Raw genomic sequence first — 23,184 nt, 5'->3', positions numbered from 1 at the left:
ACAGTGGAGAAGTGAAAAAGGCCACACACGACAACTCATCGTCAACGGGACGCCCGACGTTGATGATGGCGTCAACCACCCGCCGCCGCCGCCGCCACCACCTCAGCCGCCATAGGAAAGAGCAGCAAGTACGCAGGGCCAAGGCTGGAAAAAGCTTGGGGCGCGAGCTAAGGCATGCGGCAGGGCGGAGACGATTTAGGCGCCTCGGTGGGGCCGTTGCAGCTCGCAAAAGGGCCCTCTTACTATATATGGATACCCCCTGCCCACCGGCCAGACCATCTCGCCCGCACCACCCTTTCGTTTCAAACCTGCTGCAAACGCGCACGCGCGCTTTTCCCCCCTCCCTCGCTGCTCTTTGACCATCGCTCGTTAGCGCGGCCCAGAACCTTTGCTCTTCGCGCTAGCTGTCTCGCTGTTCAGTGTCCTGGAGAACTTTTGTGGATCAATTCGTAGGCCCAGCAGCTTCCGTTGTGAACATCGAGGTTGACGTTGTTGTTCGCTAGACTACGTTGGTCTGATGCTAACCGGTAATGATAACAAGACGGAATATGTATGAGGTGAAGCTTCAAAATCTATCAGTTGAGATGACTCGGTCCGGTGGGAATAAGAGAAAGAAAATCCGGCCATGTGCTGCCTGCTGTCCTGGAATCCCCCCTTCCTCGCCGAAAAATGTCTGCGCGGAAGTATTTCCCCCGATTACAACTCAAAACATGAACTCCTTACTCCTCCATCCCACTGTGGACCAACCGGCCGGGCCAACCCGCTGAAACATGAGGAATGTTTGAAAAGTAAAACCGCAGGTGCGCGTTTTTTGGATTCCTTGGGAAACAGCCGACGCCGGATGCACCCGCTAGGTCGTGCCATGACCTTCTTCATGATCCCACGCAGAGGCCGCTTTCATCTATGTCTCCACTGCCTGGGGCGTCCATTCCTTTTGCATGCAAGGGTGCATCTTGAGTCTCTTATCTGCGGAGGAGGAAACACCGGTCGAGAAAGATTTTTTTTTTCTCTTCAATCGGATAATTGGTGACCCACACCGTCGGGTGTGTTTGTCGAACGCGGTTGACGAGGATCTATTTACTCGAGGCGAGTCGATTGGCTTGACCGGAAGCGAAGGGCTCGATTGCTGAAAAGGGTATCGCAGAACCCAACCTGGTTACTCCTTCCTTTTTTCGGCAATTGCCGAAAAGACAGACACCAGAAAAATGAAGAGGAGAAGAAGAAAAGAATTGACAAGAAAGAGAAAAGAGAGGGATATATACAGGGAACAGACAAGAGAAAAGAAAATAGGAAGGAAAGTGATCAATATTCAAGTCTCTTGGCCATGCCCGCCGCAATACAACAGCCCATGTAGGTCAAGAAGATGAGGATGAAGCTCCACAGCTGGAGCGCGACCCGGCTTTGAGAGAGCTTCGGGTAGAGAAACCATTGGATGGTGAGGCCAATGAGGGCTCCGACGGCTGAACCAACGAAATTCATGGCCTTACTTTCGAAGTAACCTCTTGCGAAGGCACTTGCACCGTTGGATCGTTTTGAAAGCAACAGTGCCCATACAGCACCCATGACACATTCTTCGAGGAAGAAAACAATGGCCACAAGGGCGAGAAAGATCGTCGTCAGTCTTGTCTTCTTTGCTCGTTGTACCAGTGTGAGGTCCTCCTCGCTCTTTTCAAATCCAGAAGTACCATTCATAAAAGGCTTGTTGCTGTCTGCAGACGGGACGCTTCGGCTCGAAGACATTGTTGACATGTTCTCAGGTATATCTTTGGATTCGTTGACCAAAGGGCTCTTGTTGATGTGCCAGCTCAATTTGTTGTGATGCTCAGGCTCTTTCGTGGTAGGCGAGGGGAGGAAATTGTTGAAGTAGCCGCGGTCTAAGCTGACCTCGTAGGTGCATCGGCCGATCACCGTGGCGTTTGTTTGAGGAGCTTTGGGTTGGGGGAAACCGTTCTGGTTCAAGAAAGAGACAACTGAGGGTGAAGTGTTGTAGTCGTGGGGTTGAGAGTCGTCGTTGCGAAAGACCAGAGGTGAAATTGCGGCCTGAGCAGGCAGTCTTATAGACTGGCCAACGTCTGTAGGGGAAGTCTGCGTTGACGTGTTCGTGCATCCCGGTTCGTTTAGCGGCATATAGGATGCTCTGAAACTATCGTGTGCGTCCGGGCGAAAGGATCGGGTGGTAGATTGTTCAGATCGTATACTTCCACCTCGGCCAGGCATGTCTACAATGGGTTGTATCCGGCCATGGCCATTGGGGTCGTATACGGTCTGAGGAAGAAGAGGGGCGTTGTCCATTTGCTTAGTTGTCATCGTGCCTGGTGGTTAGTTCTGCAAATGGAAACGAAGGGCATGTGCGAGACAAAATATGAATGCGTGGGAATAACATTGCGGACGGATCGAGTAAAATACACTAGGTACTGGCGGGAGACCCTAACTCCGCATAATGCAGTGGTGTTCAGGGACAAGGTTTTCCGGGACGAGGCTGAGCGGCACGCTGCGACAGCGAACACGTAACTTGGGACTAGCATTCCTGGGCGTCGAGGCGGGCGGCCCTACCCGTGGTCGCACGTGTGGCTTGCTTCTGCTAGCTTTCTTCGATCACTAAACACGTCAAAGAAGAACCAACAGTCGCTGGCAGGATCAACGCAGGGCTGGTGGGCGGGGTTCCCTTTGGTCGCGCTGGGACCCTGCGGAGAAATCTATCTCGATCCAGGCACGACCGCTATATTACACGGATGGAGAGGCGTGCAGTACGTAGTGGTGTAGGCTCAGTATCAGTCAAGTCAGCGTTCGGGTCCGTACTCTGGCTTGCTAGGCCATGGAGCATATGCTGATTCCTTATTTTGCTTTGAAGTCCACCGTCAGCTCAACATTGCACGACTGTCGGCGGGAGCTCATCCGGTGAATGAGACAGAGTGTGGCTGGAACAGTAGCTGCCGAGACGACATGTAGTCGCCGAGATGGCGCATTGACGATGACGCGCTGGAAAGAGACAGCAAAGGTTTCGGATGTCTCCCGGGGAAGGTGCAGTTGCGCCATTGGCTGGTCTGTCCTGGCGCATCGACGACAATTTCCTTCCAGGCACACGTCCACGGCGCCGGTGCGCAGATAGAGTTCGTGGTAGGTGTGGAGGATCAGTCCAAGGGTTGTTGAGGCGCAGAGGGTGTCAGAGTGACAGCTGGCGGACGGTGGTTAGTGACACCCCTGCCTATTTCGCTTCGCTACCCGAACGCGGCTAGCGCGGTTGCCCTTGGCCGCACCAGGCTCCCTTTCGCCTCGCCAATTGCTTGCACCTTTCCCAACCCAGCTTCGTCTCATCGCTGGAGCGTTAACATGGACGTTTCTGGGCCTCTTGGCTGACCGTTTAGGATGTCCTTAGCCACGCTTACCATGTGGGGCGAAGGAGGCTACGGGCCACATGCGGTGCCTGACCAGACCTCCAGTTCACGTTTCACCTTCCAAGTCACCTGCACGTTCAAACTGCGCCAGCAGAGCCTCAGCTTTGAGATATCCGCCAAGATGGCCGCATATCTTCCCCACCGATCTCTACTATGAAACGAGGACCGTTGAGGTTGCGCTATAACATCGAGCCCGGACCGCCACCTGCTCGACAGTACCTGAGCGGCGCCATTTTCGGAAATTACTCGTCAACAACTCTCGACGAGCCTAATCGCACCTCGTACAGCTTGCGGCAAACCTCGCCTCTGGATGCTTACTCAAGACCACAAGACATGTGAAGCATGCAAAAACATATCGTGAAGGGCGCGAGTAAGTTTACGGCACACAACCTCATTCTGTTCGGAAGACGGGAGAGTGCCGTTTGGTGCCTATGGAAGCAATGCGCGTTTACTCTTCAATAGAAAATCCATCAGTTTCGACTACGGCAAAACGATGCGATATAAGACTCGCGCCGTGAGCATATCCAATCCTGTAGGTGAGAAAAGTTTACATCACTCGGGTCAACATTTGTGGCACCGATATCTTGCACCGTCAGGCCGCCCATCAGCATCCAATCTTGCGCCAAAGCGAGGACGACACGCGTGTTTATGTGGGCACTTCAAGGAATCGCTGTGGCGGTGGCAAAATCTCGAACACGCAGTGTGAGGCGGCCTTATAATGGAAGATCATGGCAAGGCAGACTCATCATGACCGCCGCACCTCTATGCTGTGGAGAAGTCTCGGCCAAACAAGGCTGGGGATGGCCCTGATAGTTAGCGCGTTTACACGATTGGAAGTCGTCATGTCGCAGTGTTTAGCCAACGCAAATACCAAGCAGGGCTCAAGAGACAAAACAAAGCAGTCACCCGGCGCCAAAAGTTCTCCACGAACGATATCAGCACAGATGCAGCGATAGCAGGAGCTAGTACCGCAATTACTCAGGACGAGGACCACCAATTCTTTTGGATTCAGTCTGGAACCCTAGCAGAGGAAGGGTCTGTCTCGTGCCTCTACAGAATACTGCGTTGACTACCTTCCCAGCTTGGTCGTTACCCCGAATGAGTCCAATCTCGATCTTTTTTGGACTTGGTGCTTTTGCGACTGTCACCAAGCACAGTTCGAGGCGCGTCGATGTGCCAGCGAGCCAAGCCGATTCTCCGTTCTGGTGTAGTAAGTGTATTCCACGGTCCGCGTTCCGTGGCTTGCTAAACACATGCAACGTCTATAGTCGACCTTCGAACGGCTTGTCTTCGATTGGACTCGAGTGCTACAGTGAGCTCTGCTTATGCGAGAGCGACCAACACAGGACAGGAATAGTCAGCGAGCTGCATAGGAGATTCCCGCAACGGGCCGATATAAGTTATGGGACCGATGCCTCTTCCGTATTCCACACCCACGCGAGTGGTTGCATTCCCATTCGTGGCCATTCCGCTATTCTATTTTGACACTCTGCGAATGTCGATAGTATCGCCGGAGAAAGCCAGCGTAGCAGCAGGCGTTTTTGTTATCGATTTTCCAACATTGGAATTAGCGGCGATGGGGCGCTAGGTGATTGGCCACATCCAAAGCAGCACGGAGGATTGACGTGATTGGCGACATCCAGGCAGCGCGGGAAGTCGGTTAGCGGCCGTGCTTGATAATCATACGCGCCCTACGCGACGACACCGCTGGAGAAAACACGCATCGATGACGAAGAGTTTGAGCTAAATCAGACCGGTCAATGAAGCCGCAGGTGGCCACGGGACGGCAGAGGCGAGCGTCTCTCCTGACCCCTTTGGCACAGCGCACACGGTGTTCGATTATCGATGGGCAGGAACGCGCAATGGGCGACTCCCTGAGCGGCAGCGGGCTAACGGAAAGTGGTAGCGGGGGAGTTGCGAACGGCGGTGCTTGGCGCTCCGCAGTCGGCACTAGCGGGTCAGGCTGCGCGACTCTGCACCCTCCAACTCGGCTTGGATGACTCCAGCACGCTGCTTTCGACCACTGCACAAACGGCCCACCCGGTCTAGAGCCGAGCCCGCCTGCTGCGCGTTGCACCACCGATGACGCCCGCGCCAGCCCGTACCGCCCGTCAGGTAAGGAGTGTGCTCGTGATGCGACGCTGGCAATGGTCCCATCAACCATGGAATTGCACAATAGGGCTGAGCTTTGTCAGGGTCGGCTATGTCAGCAAGACGGTGGATGCCGCATCAGCGGTGATCTGTGGCTTGCAGACAAGGCGTGGATTTGCCCAGCGGCCAGGTCAGACGAGCACGCATCGCGTTTGTGGCGCCTTTGCTGCACGGTAGCCCCTCCGCTGCGCGCTTGTCACTATTCCACGCCCTGCGCACGGCCCGCTAGTCAAGCTTGCGCCTGTTTTGGGACACCATTCTTCCCCTCGGTGACTCAGATCGACGCCGCACATGTCGAAAATCCCAAGCCTCACGCCCTTGCACTGGCCCGTCATGCAATGGCAGACGTCTCCGTATAAGACACGCCTGTCGCGCCGACAGTCGGGGCCCCTCACTTCTCCCCAGATTCAACCAAAACAGGCAGCCAGAAACAGCCATTCCGAGGCGAGGCTCTTTATCCGCACCCCGGACTTGCTATCGCGTCAACCCTAGTATCTCACGCACCGCTCCCGCGGCTGCCTAAACTGTCCGCTATTTGATACTTCATCACTCATTTTCCTCGACGCTCTCCAATATGTCTCGTCGCTCTTCCTCCGCCATGTCGGCCCGCACGCCTTCAATCGCAAATAGCGCCATCTCCGTCAAGTTGCGGAACCTTGCTATGCAGGGCAAGCCCGTCATCGACATCTCGCTGAGGGGCGAGAGTGGCCCGCACGGTAGCTACATCACTTCGTTTTCCACCATGGACAAGTTGGAGGGCGAAGTGTCTGTTACTGCCCCGCACGATACCAGGTTCGATGACATAGAGATCGCCTTTGTCGGTACGTACTCCTGAGCCCAGCCCAGCCCAGCCCAGTCCTGCCCTGTCCTGGCGTTCGCCTCCAGCTGACCTTGTGTCCTTATCGCAGGCCAATCGAGCACATTCGTGGACAAGTTTGCATCTGCTCCTACCATGTCGACGCGATCCGACGCCACTCATCAGTTCCTCAAACTTCGCCAACCCATCGACGAGTCTACGCTCCCCATGCCCCGGATCGCCGAGGCTGGTCGCACTTATAAATTCCCCTTCACTTTCGTCATTCCAGCGCACCTTCTCCCCAAATCCTGCCAGCGTTACGCAAATGACCAGGTCCGCGCCGCCCACCTGCAGGTGCCTCCCAGCATGGGCGACACATCCATTTCCGGCCATAGCGGCAAACTTCTCGATGATCTCGCCCCAGAAATGGCAAGGATCTCTTATGCTATCAAGGTGACCGTCACCCGCGAGCGCGAGACCGACGGCAAGGTCGTGACACTGGTGGACAAGAGCAAGAAGGTACGGGTAAAGCCGGCCTTTGAAGAGCAGCCACCTCTTGTCGTAGGATCAAAAGATGCCGAGTACCGTCTTAGGCAAGAGAAGAACATCCGTAAGGGAATCTTCAAGGGAAAGCTGGGCAGACTGGTTATGGAGACGCAGCAGCCACGCAGCCTTTGCATTCCTGGTGCACGCACACCGGAAAATGATCCCATCACCACCTCTGCCAAAGTTTTCCTGCGTTTCGACCCCGCCGACGAAAACAGCCTCCCGCCAAGGCTGAACAGCCTTAGCAGCAAGCTCAAGGTCACGACCTTCTACGCCACCACGCCGCGCCGCCAGTTCCCGTCCCGCGAGCAGGTCATGCTCGACATATCCCAGGGAACCTACTCGGACACACTTCCGCTCTCTTCGCGCTGTATGGCCGCTGTGCAATGGACTAAGCACAGGCCTACCGCCGACGAGATTGCCGCCGCATCCAACCCGGACATCTCCCGCCGCGACTCTGGCATCAGTGACTGCTCTGCCGTGTCCATTGGCAAGAATATCCCCGAGCCTTCGGATGCCTACGTCGCCGGCAGGTCCTACTATACCGCCAACCTCCTCATCCCGATCCAGCTGCCCGTCAACAAGAGCTTCATCCCCACCTTTCACTCCTGTCTCATCTCCCGCGTGTACCGCCTCGACCTCTCGCTCTCCCTCTCGGCGACTTCATCGATCAATTTGAAGGTTCCCGTCCAAGTCACGGCCGAGACGAGCGCCGAGGGCGCTTCCGAGCGTGCCGAACGTGCTGCCAGCCAAGCGATGCAGAGCGACACGGACGCCGCCATGGATGAGGTCTTCGCTCCCAGAAGCGTCGCGCCGCCAAACGCCGAGTTCTTAGAAGGCAGCCAGATGGTGCAAGCGATGGGTAACGTTGCTCCGCCTGGATACGAGGCTGCGGCTTTTGCGGGAATGCAGACGAGGGGTGTGGAGACGGTCATAAGCGTGATGGCTTGAAAATATCGACCTCGCCCTTTGTTCGGTTCTTTTGTTTCTTTCGGTTTCCTTTACGCATCTTTTAATCGTTTCGATACTTTTCCCGTGGAGTTTTGGGTCCGGTCTGTGGTTGGGAATAAGTTGCGCATATACCCCCGGCATGAAACGTCCTGGAGATTTACAAAGATTGCTTGGTCTGGGACTTGTGGATACGGGATGGAAGAGCGGATTCGAATAAAAATTGGGACAGGAAAGTTAGAGGTCTTCCGCTTTTGCGCTTGCTTTTTTCTCGTTACAAATTTCTGCATACGGTGCGGTACTGCAATCGAGGATACCCCTAAGTACCTGCGGTTTAGTTTATTAAAAGTTTTTAATCTGAAATTGATGCATCGGGAATTGACTGCTTTTCGGTGCGCATGTGACACAGCTCAGTTGCATGGTAATGTGGTGGCCCCGGGGGGGGGGGGGGGGGGGGGGGGTTGGATATAAAAGTAGAAGGTAACTTGGCGGTAGCGCAGCTTGTGTGCGTCACGACTCTGCGGAAAACTGCCACCGACAGTACTCGCTGGTCCTTGCAAGTGCTACTATGGCTCACTATACGCCAAGACAAGGTGCTGGCGTACAAGGACGAACACCAGCAAGGCTCGATGCTCACCTCCAGCATCGATGCAAGGTACTGGCGCACAACACTTTTGTACGCTTTCGCGTCCACCAGCCTGATTCCCCTGCTCCAGGCAGAATTCTGACCTATCTCACAACCCTTCTGCGGGAGCGAGTGCTCTGCGGGAGCAAGTGCAATGGAATTCCAGGCCCATACGTTGTAGCTCCGACATTGGTGGGCTGTTGATTTGGGGGGAAAGTCAAGCTGTCCGCGGCACGGACTTAAAGGGGTTTAGATTGGGAAGTGAGGTGTAGGGTGGTTGCCGCGTGGAGTTTTGCTGCAGGGTCTGTGTGTCTGTTTGGATGCAGAATCGGGCATGAGGTTGCTGGTATCGAAGCGAGTGACCGTGGTCCTGCGTAGAAAGTCAAGGGGGCTGGTTAGCTGGGCGCAAGTGTGCTATTTAGTTGACGTTGTGTTTGAAGTGATGCTTTACATGCCGGTCATTGAGTCCTCCTGGGCACGTAATCGCCACCTTCGGAGCAACCACTGATCCGTGGAGGCTACCAGCGACATCGCAGAGATGCTGTTGCGTTCCACGCAGTCCCTGGCACCGTTTCGATCGTGCGCAAGCTGCAATAGTAAAGTTTGATGAAGAGGTACATATGTAATTGATGATCAAGCTCAGCTCAGTAAGCATGTTGGAATAACGCCGTCCCAGAACATGATGTCTACTTGAAGGAATGGAATACAAAACATTTCGTTATACAAGTTTGTTGACAGTTATACATGTAGGAAGACAGATCCAAAATACAAGTGCCGAGTACGCCAGGGCTAGTCGAGCAATACCAATGGCCAAAAACTCCGGGAGGTAAGAAAAAAGAACCATAGCCGCCATACAAGGAAACCTATAAGATCCAAAACCCATCTCTTCCCTAAGGCCAAATGCCAAGCATAGAAGGGAACGTAGTCCCACATCGAGGCGAGAAGCACATGATGACGACCCTGCTGTCTCCGAATGGTCTGCAGCCAGTACGTCCATCAAAGGAAAGCAACCGCTTTCCAGGGTAACCACAACAAGTCGCTTCAACACCACGAAAATTCAACCACAAGAAGCGCTCAAACAAAACTGCAACACCGTGTTAGCAAGACCATTCCTCGAGATAGAAAAGGGCAAAAAGCACTCACCTCATAACCCCGCCGCCCACGACGACGCCCCTCCACAAATCATCCGCCTCCTCCCAGCCCTCGACGTCCAGCAGGTCCTCGTCGCCGCTGTACTTGCACCGCAGCACCTTGGCGGCGGCGGCGTCCACCGTCCCGTTGGCCGGGAAGAACGAGAACAGCTCGACCAGCGAGGTCCAGTATCTCGTGAACGCCGAGGGACTGCTTGCCTTCGGGCTCCTGGACGACGACTGCTGCTGCTGCTTCGTGGCGGATGCGGAGGTGCCGTCGGGAGACATCTTGCTACTAATCTTTCTTTTTCCTCTGACTAATTTTTCCCACTCTTTTTCACGTGTTCTCCTACTTTCTCTCTCTCTCTCCAAATGTGGAGATTCTCGCTAACCCCGAATGTGGAGCAAGGGAGAAAAAAAAAAGTGTGGAGCGGAGTTCGCAGGAACTGCGGTTGCTGCCGGCTGTCCTCGGCCGTTCCCGAGGATGTGGTGATGTTTCTGGTGGGGTTGATGCCTTAATGCGGAACCGGGGTTTCGGCCGTCACGGCGGAGCGCTCCGTGGTACGAATTTTTGCTTGCAATTTTTCTCTCTCTCTCTCTTTCCGGTACGACTAGGTGGTAGTCGTTCGGTTGTCGGGGTAACTGGTCGATGACTCTCTGAACGTTTGGTGTGGAGTGTCCGGTGGTGTGGCGCGACGGCGCGGGTGTGACCGGTCAGAGCGGCTAAAAGAGCTTGTTGTAGGAAGGAAGACCGGTGGATGGTGGAGATCGACTGATTCCGAAACACAGTCTGAACACCAAAGGTGTATGAAGATTGAGAAGCGAGCAGGTAGCACGAAGGACGACGACAATGAAGCGTTTGACAGGAGTATCAAGCACGTCTCTCTCGCTGCGACGTACGGGCCATTATTATAACAGACGCAAAAGCCGTCCAGAGGCAAGGCGAGCGAAACACAGACGCTTCATTCAGCGCAACGACCGCCATCTGCACAGCTCCTCTCGCATCGTCCGACGCGCAGCAGACACGCCCTCACCGTAGAGCACCAAACCTTGTCGTCAGCCTCGTCTGCCTTGATTTCGTCGCTTCACTGCTGCAAATGAGAGCGCGACAATGAGTTGTTAGCAATACGCTGGCAATCTGCACGTACGCACGGGGCGCCGGGGAACGAGGAAAGAAAACTGAGTTGTTCCAAAAGATCAAAGGGTGGTGTGTGTGTTGAGGATGATCATTGCCCGATTCCTTCTCGCCCTTCCAACTGTAAGATCTACCAACATTTTCCAGAAGCATTCCCAATGCAACGGCTCCAATGGCGAACGGACGCCAGTGCAATCCCTGCCAGCGCCGACTATTGGCTCATCCGCGTCGTCGTCCCCCGAGGCCGAGTGCGTGTACAATGTTGTATGTGCAGGAACGACAGCACAGCTCAGCGACAAAGGACCCAAGGCTGAAAGGCAAACAAAACTATGGGAACGAGACGGACACTTCAACTGCGACCGTGCGACCCATGCGGCCCCACAAACCTAAAGACAAATCTCTACCAAATGACTTAGAGAAAACGCGCAGACGACTAGGCGAACCACCCGTGGGGTATCGTAAAACGACTTTCTATCACTTGAGCCGCGGCTCCTCTCCAGACGATTTAAACCAACAAATAACAATGACTGTGACACATGCGACCGTCCAAACACCGTATGCCCGTGATCTTGAGTATAAACGCCAATCCAAAGGTGATTCAACTGTGATTTTCCAACAGGGTACAAAAACAAACACAGGTGAACAAAGGGGATGTGAAGGAGCGTCGAGGAAGCAAAGCGTCAAAAATAATCGTACAAACTTCTTACAGCGCCCCACAATCATCACGCACCGGCTGCCGTAGTCTCCGACGGCGGCTCGATCCTGATCTGCGGCTCCGTGCGGACGGGGCTGTCACCGGCCTCAGCGAGGCTTTCCCTCAGCGCGTCGGTGTCGACCTCGTCTTGCTTGACGACGACCTTGAACGGCGCCTTCATCGACGGGCCGAGGCCGTGGATGGGGCCTGCCTGGTTGATGCCCGGAGTGCGGTGCTTGAGCGACTTGGAGCGCCGGATTCCAGAAGCCGACGGCACTTCGGTGGCGGCCGTCGATGAAGAATCCGTCGACGACGCCGTGCTGGAGCTGCTCGCACGGCCATCCTGTGTCGCCGGAGCCTGCGCGTTGGGCGACAGCGAAGTCGTCGTTGATGTGCTGGCAGCGGCTTCTGCAGCCGTGGCTTCAGCGGCGCGAGTCGGTGTGGGCGCAAAGCCCCACTTGCCAAAAACCCATCCGCCCACTTTGCGGCCAATGCCTCCGCCCGAATTGCTTTGCTTGGGCCGAGAACTCTGACCACCGCTGCGCTGATCCGCAGTGAAGCCCGCGAGGAGGCTGCGGTGCGCCGCGCTAGCGTCTTGGTCGTGGCGATAGGAGATGCTCGGCCGCGCAACCATGTTGCTAAGGCTGGCCATCGCCTGAGATGAGGGGCTGTTAGGCGCAATGAACATCTGCGACGGGCGCGCGTGTACCGAGATGTCCATGCCACGCACCGAGAGGAGAGACTCGTGCGATGTGGCACGGCGCAGACCACGACCGATTTGCCCATTCATGTACACCTCGCCGCTCGTTTCCGAACTCTGCGCTTCGGGCGTTGACATGTCAATTGCGGAGATGTCGGCATCCGATGCTGTCTCCTGTTCCTCCGTGATGACATCTTGACAGATCGGTGACAGGTTGTCGAGCTCCTCTTCGGAGATGCGCGACGACGCGGTTGCGCTGACCTCAATGGGCGGGGCAGCCTTAGCATGGAGCTTGAAAGCTGCAGGCGTGGTAAGAGTCCTAGCGGGGCCCTTTCCGCGGGTAGAAATGGGTGCAAAGTCAGGCGATCCGGGGTCATTGTTGCTCTCGGGACTCGTAGGTCGCGAAGAATCCTCCTGGCCGGCATCGCTGAACATGCGATCGAAAATGGATGATGTGCGTCGTGAGTAGGGAGAGCTGGGCACCGATGACGGCGCCATGGAGACGCCCGTTTGGTGGCTCGCGACGGACCAGCGGTGGGCGTGCCCTTTGGCGGTGCTAGGAATGGTAACGGCGGTTTGTGAAAGAATAGTAGCGGCAGAACAAGGGGTCGTGGGTCGAGGCATGGAGATAGAGGAGCGAGGGGTGTGCATTCCCGATGGAGGTGCGAAGTGGCTTGGAGTAACGACGTTTCGCCTCTTCTTCGAGGACCTGCGCTGCAGGTGGCCCTTCCTGGGATCCTTGGAAGCAGTAGGGGCGGCGTGGTAATGGTGGTGAACGTGGAGTTGGCGTGGCGGTTTGGGAGTTTCCTGTGGCTCCTGTGGCTCCTGCGGCTCCTGTGGCTCGTCCGAGTCCAAACCCAGCTCTTTCTGCAAACTTGGTCCGCTGGGATCTTCCGAGGCCTCGCTCATGGGCTGGTGGAGTAGAAGCTGTTCTCTTAGCCGCTCGACCTCGTCGTTCGAGTTCATGAGCATCTCGCGAAGCTCGACGATGCCGAGCTGCAGGTTCGCATTGTCCTGGAGAATGTCCTTGACGAAATGCGACACCACATTCGTGCCCGTCTTGTCATGGCCGCCCGCCTTCGCTGCAGCAGCGCCCTTAAGCCTGCCGGCGGCTGTCTCCAGCTCGCGCTCCACAGCCCGACGTCTCTCCATGCGGCTGACGACTTCGACATGGCGCTCGCGCTCCTCCTTGGCCTCCTTCTCGATCCGCTCCATCTGCTCCGTCAGAGCAGCAATGGTCTGCTCTGCCTTCCTCCAGCGCCTGACCGCGGACTTCTCATCGTGCGATGTGTTGCTCAGCTTGTTCTGCAGCTCCTGCTGCTCTCTCTCAAGCTCGGCGAGCTGCCTCTCCAGGCTCTCGGTGCGGGAAGCGAGGTTGGTCATGCGCTGCAGTTCCTCCTGCGTTTCCATCAGAGCGGCGGTCAGCTCGTGACAGTGCGCGTCGGTCTCGGTGGCGGCATTGTTGATGGCCTCGAGCTGGTCCAGCAGGGCGCGATTCTCTTGGACCGTCTTCGCGTTGCGGGCCTCGAGGTCGGCCTTTTCGTGTTCGAGAGACTCTATTTTGGCGGCCATGCGACGCCGCTCAGCTTCGCTGTCGGCGATGTATGCTTCATGGCGCTGGAGCAGAGCCTGCAGGCTAAAGGTCAGCGAGGAAAGCATAATAAAACGGCGGCGCGACTAGAAGGCAAATGACGGCGCACGGTCGGCGCAGCACGGATGCACGCCTTAACTAGGCCTGGTGTTGACGTGCTTGGATCTTGGCTTAATCTCAGAGGAGATCGTGGAGGATGCCAGGGATGACCGCGGCAGGACGAGATGAACGGGGGGAGCAACGTGTTTGCTGCATCGTGGGACAGGGCGGTCGCACGGCGGACACTCACCTGGCCAAGCTGGGCGGCGGTTTGGACGTCGCGCTCCAGGCTCTCGAGCAGCTCGCCGTTGTGGCTCAGGAATGCGCAGTCGGTGCGGCCACAACAACACTGCGGAATGCCGCTCGAGGCGCTAGTGCGCGGGCTGACGGGCTCGTCCATGGTGGTGCGGGAGGCGGGGAATGCGTTCAAGGCGGCCTTTTAGCCTCCATCAGCACCGGGGGAAGGAAAGGGCGCCGCTGGGGCTGCTGGAGTTTGTTGTTTAGGAGCGCGTAGGAGATGAGTGTCGAGTGGGGACTGCGCACCGGCGCTTTCAGCGTTCCTGACCGGCCCTCGGCCAGCAGCGATAATCGCTGCTAGTGGCGGCGCAGCCTGATGCCGAGCAGATCTCTTTACCGCCGCACGCCTCAGCCACTCGCCCAGCCGTGCCAGCACTGAGCGTGCCCTGATGTGTGTCACGAGGCCCCGCTTCCCCATGACGTTGACCGCCGCCCGCGCCCGGCCAGCCCAGCCCAGCAAACCTCACACGCCGCGTCGGGCGCACTTCACCGTGCAGGGCGCACTTCACCGTGCAAGGGCCCGCTCGTACTGCTCGTTATTCGCTATCTGCAGCACCTGCCTCATCGCCGACGCAGCCCGACACGCAGGGCGCATGCAGGGCTCAGTGGAGATGCGGGCATGCGGGCATGCGGGCATGCGGGCATGCGGCCTGTCAGCGTGCTCCGATTGCGTTAGTGGCTGCTAGGCTACCTGCCAATACCGTACCTGAACCACTTGTCCCGCTGGACGTCTGCCCTACAGAACGGTTCCCCCAACTTCTGGCGGGCTGCTGTGCCCCTGTGGCAAACAACGGCCGCGTCCCGTGCCGACGCCGACCCGGCAGAACATCCAAACCCTAAGGTGAGCTGCGCCTCCGTACGTGCCATGCGCTAGAAGCCCTTCCGCACCGCCTACTCGTTGCGAAACCCTAAGCGCTTCTGCTTCTTCGATTGCGCCGGCGCGTCGTCTAGCATGATGACGTCGCTGTCGCCGTCGCCGTCTGAGCTCTCGGCCGGCTCCTCGTCGCTCGGCGCGAGCCCGACGTTGACGTCGCCGGCGAGCTCGTCCACGAACTGGTCCGCAGCAGCCTCGTCGTCCTCGTCCATTTCCGTGTCCATGCTCACGCCTGCGTTCCTCTCCATCATGCTATGAGGCCTCTTGCGGGTTTCCTGCGCCTCTTCCATTCCCTCATCGCCTTCTTCCGGGATATTGACGGCGCGCCATGTGCCGACCATCGCGCTCCCGCTGCTGCTCGGCCGTAACGGGCGTGCCGCGTTCTTCAACACGAGCTTGTCCTCGAGCCCGGCACTACCCTCCATGACCTTGATCAGTTTGCGCCATGTTTTGGGGTCGCGGGTCTTGTCGTTTTTGCCGACTTCCTGTCCATTCACCGTCGCAAGATCCAAAGCTTCGACGCGGCTGTCGCCCCAAAACCAGGTCTTGCCCTTCTCGATCTTCGAGTACTCCTGAGACGAATAGTGTCGTGCCCGGAACATGCCTTCAACCCCTCTTGACAGTCCCGGGCCCTGCTCATTGCTATAGCCGGAAGACTTCGATGGAAACCATGACTGCATGGCCTCGGCTTCGAAGCAGCGGCCGAGGATGCGGCTGAAGGGAATCCGTAAGCTCTTCTCCGGAGCATGTAGCCAGTACCATTCCTCTTCATAACCTTCGATTGGCATCCTGCTCCTCTCTATTTCCGTAAGTGGAATCCGGCTTGCGGCCCGTGTTGGCTCCGACGTGAATGCTTTTCCAGTAATGTGGACGGCAGAGTTATACGGATGGCCCTGGTCATAGTCATCATCACTAGTTGTGTCTAGGTTCATCAGACGCAAATTGATGGACGTGATTCTCAAAATGTCCGTTACGTCGGCACCTTGTTGGCTTGGCATTAAGCGCACAGTGTCCCCGCAGAGGACCAATTCGGGACCGATGTAGATCCCTCGGCAGGCAATTGTCGCTGTCGGCCATGTGCCCTTGAATCGTTGCTTCTCTACCAGCGAGAACGAGGACATTGCTGTGAAGGCATGCTTGATTGTCGGTTGCCACTCTTGCTCAGGAACTCCGTGAAGGAATTCAGACCAAAAAGAGAATGGACGAATTGCTGTCAGCGGGAGGTACCTGTGCTTCTTGGACCAGTGCTTGACAGTGCTATTGGGGTCAGCTATCGGCTCAACCCTGAATCCAGAGTAATTGCGCTGGTACTGCTTGTCAGTCTCGTTAGTCAAGTCTTCTACGTGTGGCGTCTCAGCTGCGGTCTGCGTGACAATGCCGGCCTCCCACCGTGGGTGAGTGCCAAACCGGCGGTGGGTGACGCTCCAAACTTTGAACTCTCCAGTAGCGTCATCGAAGCGTACTTCTGTGGCGCCTGGTGACAAGTTGCGCTCAAATAGTACGAGCTCGCCGGGCCGAGGAATCCATTGGCCTTGCTTTGACAGCTCGTCGAGTACCCTCGGAAGACATTTGCGCTCGGCTCTCCAATCCAAGCTCAGGGTTTCTTTGACAGGCTCATCGATTTGACCATCGCGCTTCAGTTTGTCAATGAGATTGCGATATATGTCGGGCGTGCCCTCATCATCGGTACGGAGTTCGGAAGTATCGACTTGTCGAGGCTTGCCTTTGAACTTCTGGAGGGTTTTTTGTATGGCTTGAACTGAGCCCTGCTTCGTGCCTGAGGAAGGGGCTGCTGGAGCCTTGCCTTTACTCGCGGTGCTGCAGACGGCACACGGGCAACCGATTGTATTGCCCTTGCTGTTCATGAGATGGAGGAAGTGGGGGAAGAATCTGTTGGGGGAGTCAAAGGTCTTCCCGTCCGGGTGGCCATAAGCCCACTTGTCCACATGCTGCGGCTGATTCTTCCTAGGCTTGCCCCAGACAGTGTAGCCGTGCGGCAATCTGTCCAAAGTATATGTAACGCCTATACATGATTAGCTATGACGTTCCATTCCTTACCAGATTAGCCAGTTGAGGTTTCCAGACATCACGCGTGGCTGACGGTCTGTGCGAAATAGCTCACCTTTGTGATATTCGCCCCGTTCCTTCATCCAAGACTCTGCAAGCTTTTCCAAATAGATAGACGGTGGGTCCTGCAGCCTGAACTCTGCGCGGCTTGGGCAATGTGTAGGGTCGCCATCGGAGTAGGGCTCAATAGGGACCACAATGGCACCTGCGAACGGGTTTGGAGCCATGGCGAGCTGGACCCCTAGGTCAGATTAGATCGACGCCTACGCGCAGTAGCTTGGGCGCGGTTGGCGGGCGTTGGACGGAGATGGAAGAGTGCCCGAGGTGAGACGGGCAGCGTAACGGCTTGGCCAGGAACGAAAGTCCGAAGTTGAGCCAAAGAGCGTGCGTGCGTCGGGGCGCAGCTGTGGGGTTAATGAGTTGGTTGATGAATGTGGTTGGCAGCGACCGAGGCAGAGGGGTTGATGCGGTATCCGGAGCTCGAAGCGACCCCGCTGATGCAGTCGCGCTGCGTGGGTGTGTGATGTTTGTGCGCGGGTTCCTGGCTCGGTCGTCGGCTCCGGCAGCCCCGCCCATTCAGGCACTGCGCGGCCCCTGCGAACGCATCTCAACCCTGCTGTACTACCGTACCAGGAACCACCTCAGCTTCTTCCCGTGTGCTTCCCAGCGCTTGCCGCGAGGCACTGCGTGTTTCAGGTGTCGCGCCGCAACCGACTCCCGCATCTCCTGCAGCAACCACTTAGCGCTTTCGGCCTGATCGACTCGTTTTCATCCGTTGGAAGCGAGCTGGCGCCGCACTAGCCTCAACTCGCGAATGCGATCTCCCGCCGCCGGCGCCTGATTGGCAAGCTCCAGCCCGTGCTAGCTATGGTCTGCTCATTTCAATATCGTGGCGCATCCGGCTCGCAATCGCTGCCTCCTGTCTCGTGGTCCAACTCAAAGTCGGATGAGATGAACGTCGTGAATCAGTTTCTCCACCGACCTACACGGCCGGGATCGACCGCATACATATACTAATTACCCGTTCGCTGCCCCCCGTCCCCGGTCTCGTCCCGTCTTCCCCTTCGCCATGCGCCGTCACGCCTGAAACCAATTGGAGAACTTTATCTCTAGACTATGCCACCGCCGCCAACTGACTCTTTCGATTTCCCTCCTTCCCGGTCCATTGTCCTAGCCCATCAAATTCCCCGCTGCCTGGAACGCGGCCAAGAGAACCAGCCATGAAGTTATTCACGAGTAGCCAGAAAGGCGACATCCACGAGGTGATAGTGCCGGCGGAGAAAAAGATCTCATTACCGTCGGGTCGGCGCCTTTCCGCCATCATGGCAACCCAATCGCCGCCGGTTCCTCCTCGCTCAGCCCTCCGCAATAAGAATCTCCGCGACGTTGAAGAGTCGTCCACGAGTAGCGTGCTCAGAGGGAAGGGAGGCCAGATATCCAGCACTGTTTGGGCCGACGGAGGCATCTTTGGGCGAGACAAGAACAATCGGCACGCCGCGAAACGCAGAGGATTGTGGAGATTAGTCCTCATCGCGGCTATCATTATCGCGGCCATCATCGCCCTCTCCCTCGGCCTGGTCTTCGGCTTGCGGAAAACGAACAACAGTGACAGGTATGGCATATTGTCCTAGCCAATTACAACGGGCAGGTGCTAATTTGGACCGAGTAGCAAGTCAAGTAGCAGTACTTCGGCTGGATCCGATTCCTCAAGCGACACCCAAAGCTCAGCCACGAGTCAATCATCAGGATCAACCTCATCATCTGCATCGACCTCCTCTTCAACGGTTAGCGCCGATTTCCCGGTTGGGACCTATTCTTTCACTACTTTCCTGGACACCGTGACGCCGGATTGTACATCAAACAGTGCTACATGGAGTTGCTATCCATACGTCATCTACAATAGCAACAAGAAGAAGGCCATGACCACACTCAACTGGATCATCACCGGCTCGGAGGGGAACTACAAGATCTCGTCGACTGACAATGAGCTGTCGGTTGACTTTGAAGATGTAGATCTCGTGCTCTACAGCGAAGGACAAGACAGTGAACGCTATCACTTCCAATTCACCATGGACAAGGAGGTGGTTCCGACGACGTCGATCACAGATGACGATTCTAGCACAGTTTGCTACTTCAACTCGACTATATTTACCGGTTACCTGTACACGAAAATGGAAAAGGACTACCCGACCGATGACACATCCGACAACGCATGGCCTTTTGCGGTTCGCGCAGAGCAGTCAATAGGTGGCGGGGAGAATGTGCCCAATTGCTACAAGACAGTAGACGGACGGATCACGAAACAGATCACCGACGGACTGGATGCAATGGGCGCAAGTACACTTTGCAGTTGTTTATACAGGAACTATCTAACCAAGTAGCGGCGACTGCGGTGCGAGCGTTTTCGATTCTTCGTACCCGTTTTGGGTGTTTCTCCTCTAATACTTACGGCACAACACGCACGCACGGGATGCCGATTGGTTTGGTCATGGGCAGCGCGGCGTTGAGGAATTTGGGATCGCAATGCTTTCGCAGCGAATATCCTGGTGGCCCGGAAACGGGTGGGTCATACTTGTTTTACTAGGGAAAAGCTATATACCAGACAGTGCATAACAAAGGCGGATGGCGCAAATAAGCGGCGTTCCACAGCAACGGGTGCGAGTGAAACAGTGCCATTGGCTGAAAGACTGTCGGCCAACGAGAAGGGCGTTGATCTCATCGAGGGTCCGGCCTGGCTCCGCTCTCGGCCGCTCGGACGGCTTAGCCTGGCCCCGCCTCTCATGACATCGGTGCCCGCTAACAAAAAGTCCATTGACTCAGATTCGCCAATAGTACATCTACCACCGACACCCCACCAAAGAAGGGCATCGCTCACCTCCAGGACGTCGCGACACCATGGCGTTCCCTTTCTTGCCCTCAATTGACTTCCAGTCGTACGCCAGCCCTGCCCAGGGACTGGACGCCCAGGCTCTTTCGTACGTCGGCGCTGTCTTCACCACCGTGACGCCCGCCAACATCGACGATGCCTTTGTCTATTTGCGCGAGACCTTCGGCACTCTCGCCACCCACTTCGACGCCTCCGCCCTCGAGGAGGTCTCAGACGTCGTCTCGCTGCTCGATGCCGGCGCCGCCAAGGTCTTCGTGAGCCTGCAGCAGCTGCAGCAGCTCCGCGCCGTCCCGAACATCGACCTCGACCGCCTCGTCGTCATCGTGCTCGGCCAGTCCAAGCAGCAGCTCATCGACACCATCGGCGGCACCACCGTTGGTATATACGCGCCGAACGTGAAGGATGTTGAGCTGGAGCTGGCTTACCTGAAGGAGTACGGCACCGACAGGCCTGCCGTCTTCACCTCGTTCGCCCAGCCCACTCTGGAGAATGCGCTCGAGGTCGCGAAGCTGTCCGGCACCCCCATCATCCCCGCTGCGCTTCTCACGGTCGATGTCAATGCTGAGGCCTCGTTGATCCCAGCTGGCAAGCTTCTGCTCGCCAATGCGACGAGTGACAGGGCCGACGGTCTCTTCACCACCCTTGTCACAGACGAGAGGGGTGTTGCGCTGGGTCTCGTATACAGCAGCGAAGAGAGCGTGCAGGAGAGTCTGCGCACTGGTCGTGGTGTGTACCAGAGCCGCAAGCGGGGTCTCTGGTACAAGGGTGAGACCAGCGGCGATATCCAAGAGCTTGTCCGAGTGTCGCTTGACTGCGACTCTGACTGCTTGAACTACATCGTTAGACAGAAGGGAAGGGGTAAGAATCTCGACTGTCCTTGCTTTTATCAACATTGCTAATCTATAAATCAGGCTTCTGTCATCTCGCGACCGCAACGTGCTTCGGCCACTACCACGGTCTTTCGAAGCTGCAGCAAACTCTGCAGGACCGCAAGGCCTCTGCTCCCGAGGGCTCATACACTGCAAGGCTATTCAACGATCCTCAAATGTTGAAGGCAAAGATCATGGAGGAGGCGCAGGAGCTTGTTGAGGCCAAGACCAAAGAGGAGGTTTCCTTTGAGGCGGCGGACCTGTTCTACTTTGCATTGACGAAGTGCGTTGCCGCCGGTGTCTCTTTGGAGGACGTTGAGAAGAACCTGGACGCGAAGAGCGTGAAGATCAAAAGAAGAACGGGTGACGCAAAGGGTCCGTTCGCCGAGAAGTTTGGTGTCACCAACGGCGCAGCCAAGGGGGACACTGCGGCGAAGGAGACGGTCAAAGAAGCTGCGTCTGTGCCGAAGAGCAAGGACGACCCTGCTGGAACCAAGGATGGCCAGATCCTGATGCAGCGCATCATCACTGCGAATCACACCCCCGAAGAGGTTGAGAAGGTTTTGCAGAGGCCGTCGCAGCGCTCGGCGGACCGGATTCTCGGTATCGTCAACCCCATCGTTCAAAACGTCCGCGAGCGGGGTGATGCCGCAGTCCTGGAGTACACTCACAAGTTTGAGAAGGCCACTTCTCTCACTACTCCCGTCCTTAAGGCACCCTTTCCCCGCAGTATGATGCAGCTGCCTCCCGAGACCATTTCCGCCATTGACGTATCCTTTGAGAACATTCGCAAGTTCCACGCTGCGCAGGCGGAAGACAAGCCACTTGAGGTTGAGACCATGCCCGGTGTCCAGTGCAGGCGTTTCGTTCGTCCCATTGAGCGCGTCGGCTTGTACGTCCCTGGCGGTACCGCCGTCCTGCCTTCTACCGCTCTGATGCTTGGTGTCCCCGCCATGGTTGCCGGCTGCAAGAAGATTGTCATCGCTTCCCCGCCGCGTGCAGATGGTTCCGTCACCCCTGAGATTGTCTACTGCGCTGCCAAGGTTGGTGCTGAGAGCATTGTTTTGGCTGGTGGTGCGCAGGCCGTCGCCGCCATGGCCTACGGGACTGAGAGTGTCACCAAGGTCGACAAGATCTTGGGTCCTGGCAACCAGTTCGTCACCGCCGCTAAGATGATTGTCTCGAACGACACCAGCGCTGGCGTCAGCATAGACATGCCAGCCGGTCCCAGCGAGGTCCTCGTGATCGCTGACAAGTCGGCCAACCCGGCCTTCGTCGCTTCGGACCTGCTTTCGCAGGCCGAGCACGGCGTCGACTCGCAAGTCGTCCTCATCGCCGTCGACCTCAATGAGCAGGAGATCCAGGCCATCGAGGACGAGCTACACAAGCAGGCCATGGCCCTGCCTCGTGTCGACATCGTCAGGGGCGCCATCGAGCACTCGGTAACCCTTGTTGTCAAGGACATCGACGAGGCTATGGTCCTGAGCAATATGTACGCGCCTGAGCACTTGATTCTCCAGGTTGATGACGTGGAGAAGGTCACGCAGATGGTCGAGAATGCAGGCAGTGTGTTCATGGGCCAGTGGACACCGGAGAGTGTTGGTGATTACTCCGCTGGTGTCAACCACTCGCTGCGTAAGTTATTCCCTTTCTTGATTTTGTTCGGAGAGAAAAGCTAACAAGTTTTTGCAGCTACCTACGGTTACGCTAAGCAGTATTCTGGCGTCAACCTTGGCTCTTACGTCAAGCACATCACCGCTTCTAACCTCACCGCCGAGGGTCTGAGGAACGTCGGCACTGCTGTCATGCAACTGGCTAAGGTCGAGGAGCTCGAGGCCCACAGGAATGCTGTGGCCATAAGGCTGGCTCATATGAACGGTGAGGCGACGGCCTAGAGACAACGAGAGGTTGACTAGAGTAGATTTGTATGCCCATTTGTGTGCATTTTTTGATGCTTTTACTTTGGACGTTGAGCGTGTCGGTGGATGCGGGTGTAGATGGAGGGTAACAAAAAAGAGAGGCACTTGTATATAATGACTTTGTGTTTTGGTGCGGACACGGTATAGAATTGTTATGACAGTTGATTTTCTATGTATGCCCGACCTCGGATGCCATATCCGATGACCTGGGGGTGTGTGAGCCCTAACCCGCGTCGTACAATCAGGGTTCCGGCAACCAGAGTACGTCTGGATCACAGGATACGTACCTACTGGTTGTAACTGACGTAGCTGCAACCTGGGACATGCAATGGGCTTCTTTTCAGTATCCGAAGCAGAGCTAGCTACCTCTAAGACTCCAATGACAGCAACGGCCCCAGTAATCCCATCCCTCGTGATGCGTGTGAACGCTGAGCCCATGGCTTCTGCTCCATGACCAATGGACATCGAGACGGGCCTCGGCATGGGGCTCGCAGCGTCCGCAGCAAGGCTATGAACCTCCA

At 56.6% G+C, this 23,184-nt stretch overlaps 5 protein-coding genes across 5 annotated transcripts; 2 read left to right on the top strand and 3 right to left on the bottom strand.

Annotated features, from left to right (window-relative positions):
* Window positions 1-1,302: 1,302 nt before the first annotated feature.
* SLS55_000529 (uncharacterized protein) lies at window positions 1,303-2,127 on the bottom strand (the record flags this gene model as incomplete). The annotated part of the gene is made up of 1 exon (XM_066772040.1): window positions 1,303-2,127. The coding sequence occupies one exon, from the start codon at window positions 2,125-2,127 to the stop codon at window positions 1,303-1,305; it is 825 nt and encodes a 274-aa protein (XP_066637319.1).
* A 4,017-nt stretch (window positions 2,128-6,144) lies between these two features.
* Window positions 6,145-7,839, top strand: SLS55_000528 (uncharacterized protein; the record flags this gene model as incomplete). Its single annotated transcript, XM_066772039.1, has 2 exons — window positions 6,145-6,367; window positions 6,455-7,839. 2 exons carry the CDS (start codon window positions 6,145-6,147, stop codon window positions 7,837-7,839), a joined length of 1,608 nt encoding a protein of 535 aa, XP_066637318.1.
* Window positions 7,840-11,448: 3,609 nt separating this feature from the next.
* Window positions 11,449-14,150, bottom strand: SLS55_000527 (uncharacterized protein; the record flags this gene model as incomplete). Its single annotated transcript, XM_066772038.1, has 2 exons — window positions 11,449-13,749; window positions 14,001-14,150. 2 exons carry the CDS (start codon window positions 14,148-14,150, stop codon window positions 11,449-11,451), a joined length of 2,451 nt encoding a protein of 816 aa, XP_066637317.1.
* Window positions 14,151-14,938: 788 nt separating this feature from the next.
* SLS55_000526 (uncharacterized protein) lies at window positions 14,939-17,215 on the bottom strand (the record flags this gene model as incomplete). Its single annotated transcript, XM_066772037.1, has 2 exons — window positions 14,939-16,944; window positions 17,044-17,215. The coding sequence occupies 2 exons, from the start codon at window positions 17,213-17,215 to the stop codon at window positions 14,939-14,941; spliced, it is 2,178 nt and encodes a 725-aa protein (XP_066637316.1).
* A 1,095-nt stretch (window positions 17,216-18,310) lies between these two features.
* Window positions 18,311-22,639, top strand: HIS4 (trifunctional histidinol dehydrogenase; the record flags this gene model as incomplete). The annotated part of the gene is made up of 5 exons (XM_066772036.1): window positions 18,311-18,600; window positions 18,892-19,325; window positions 19,870-20,733; window positions 20,787-22,379; window positions 22,437-22,639. 5 exons carry the CDS (start codon window positions 18,311-18,313, stop codon window positions 22,637-22,639), a joined length of 3,384 nt encoding a protein of 1,127 aa, XP_066637315.1.
* Window positions 22,640-23,184: the final 545 nt, after the last annotated feature.

Source organism: Diplodia seriata, assembly GCF_021436955.1.
Source record: "Diplodia seriata strain FDS-637 chromosome Unknown scaffold_1, whole genome shotgun sequence".
In the NCBI taxonomy this organism is placed as follows: domain Eukaryota; kingdom Fungi; phylum Ascomycota; class Dothideomycetes; order Botryosphaeriales; family Botryosphaeriaceae; genus Diplodia; species Diplodia seriata.
The sequence above is the reverse complement of the archived record's forward strand: the minus strand, read 5'-3'. Positions and strand labels throughout refer to the sequence as shown.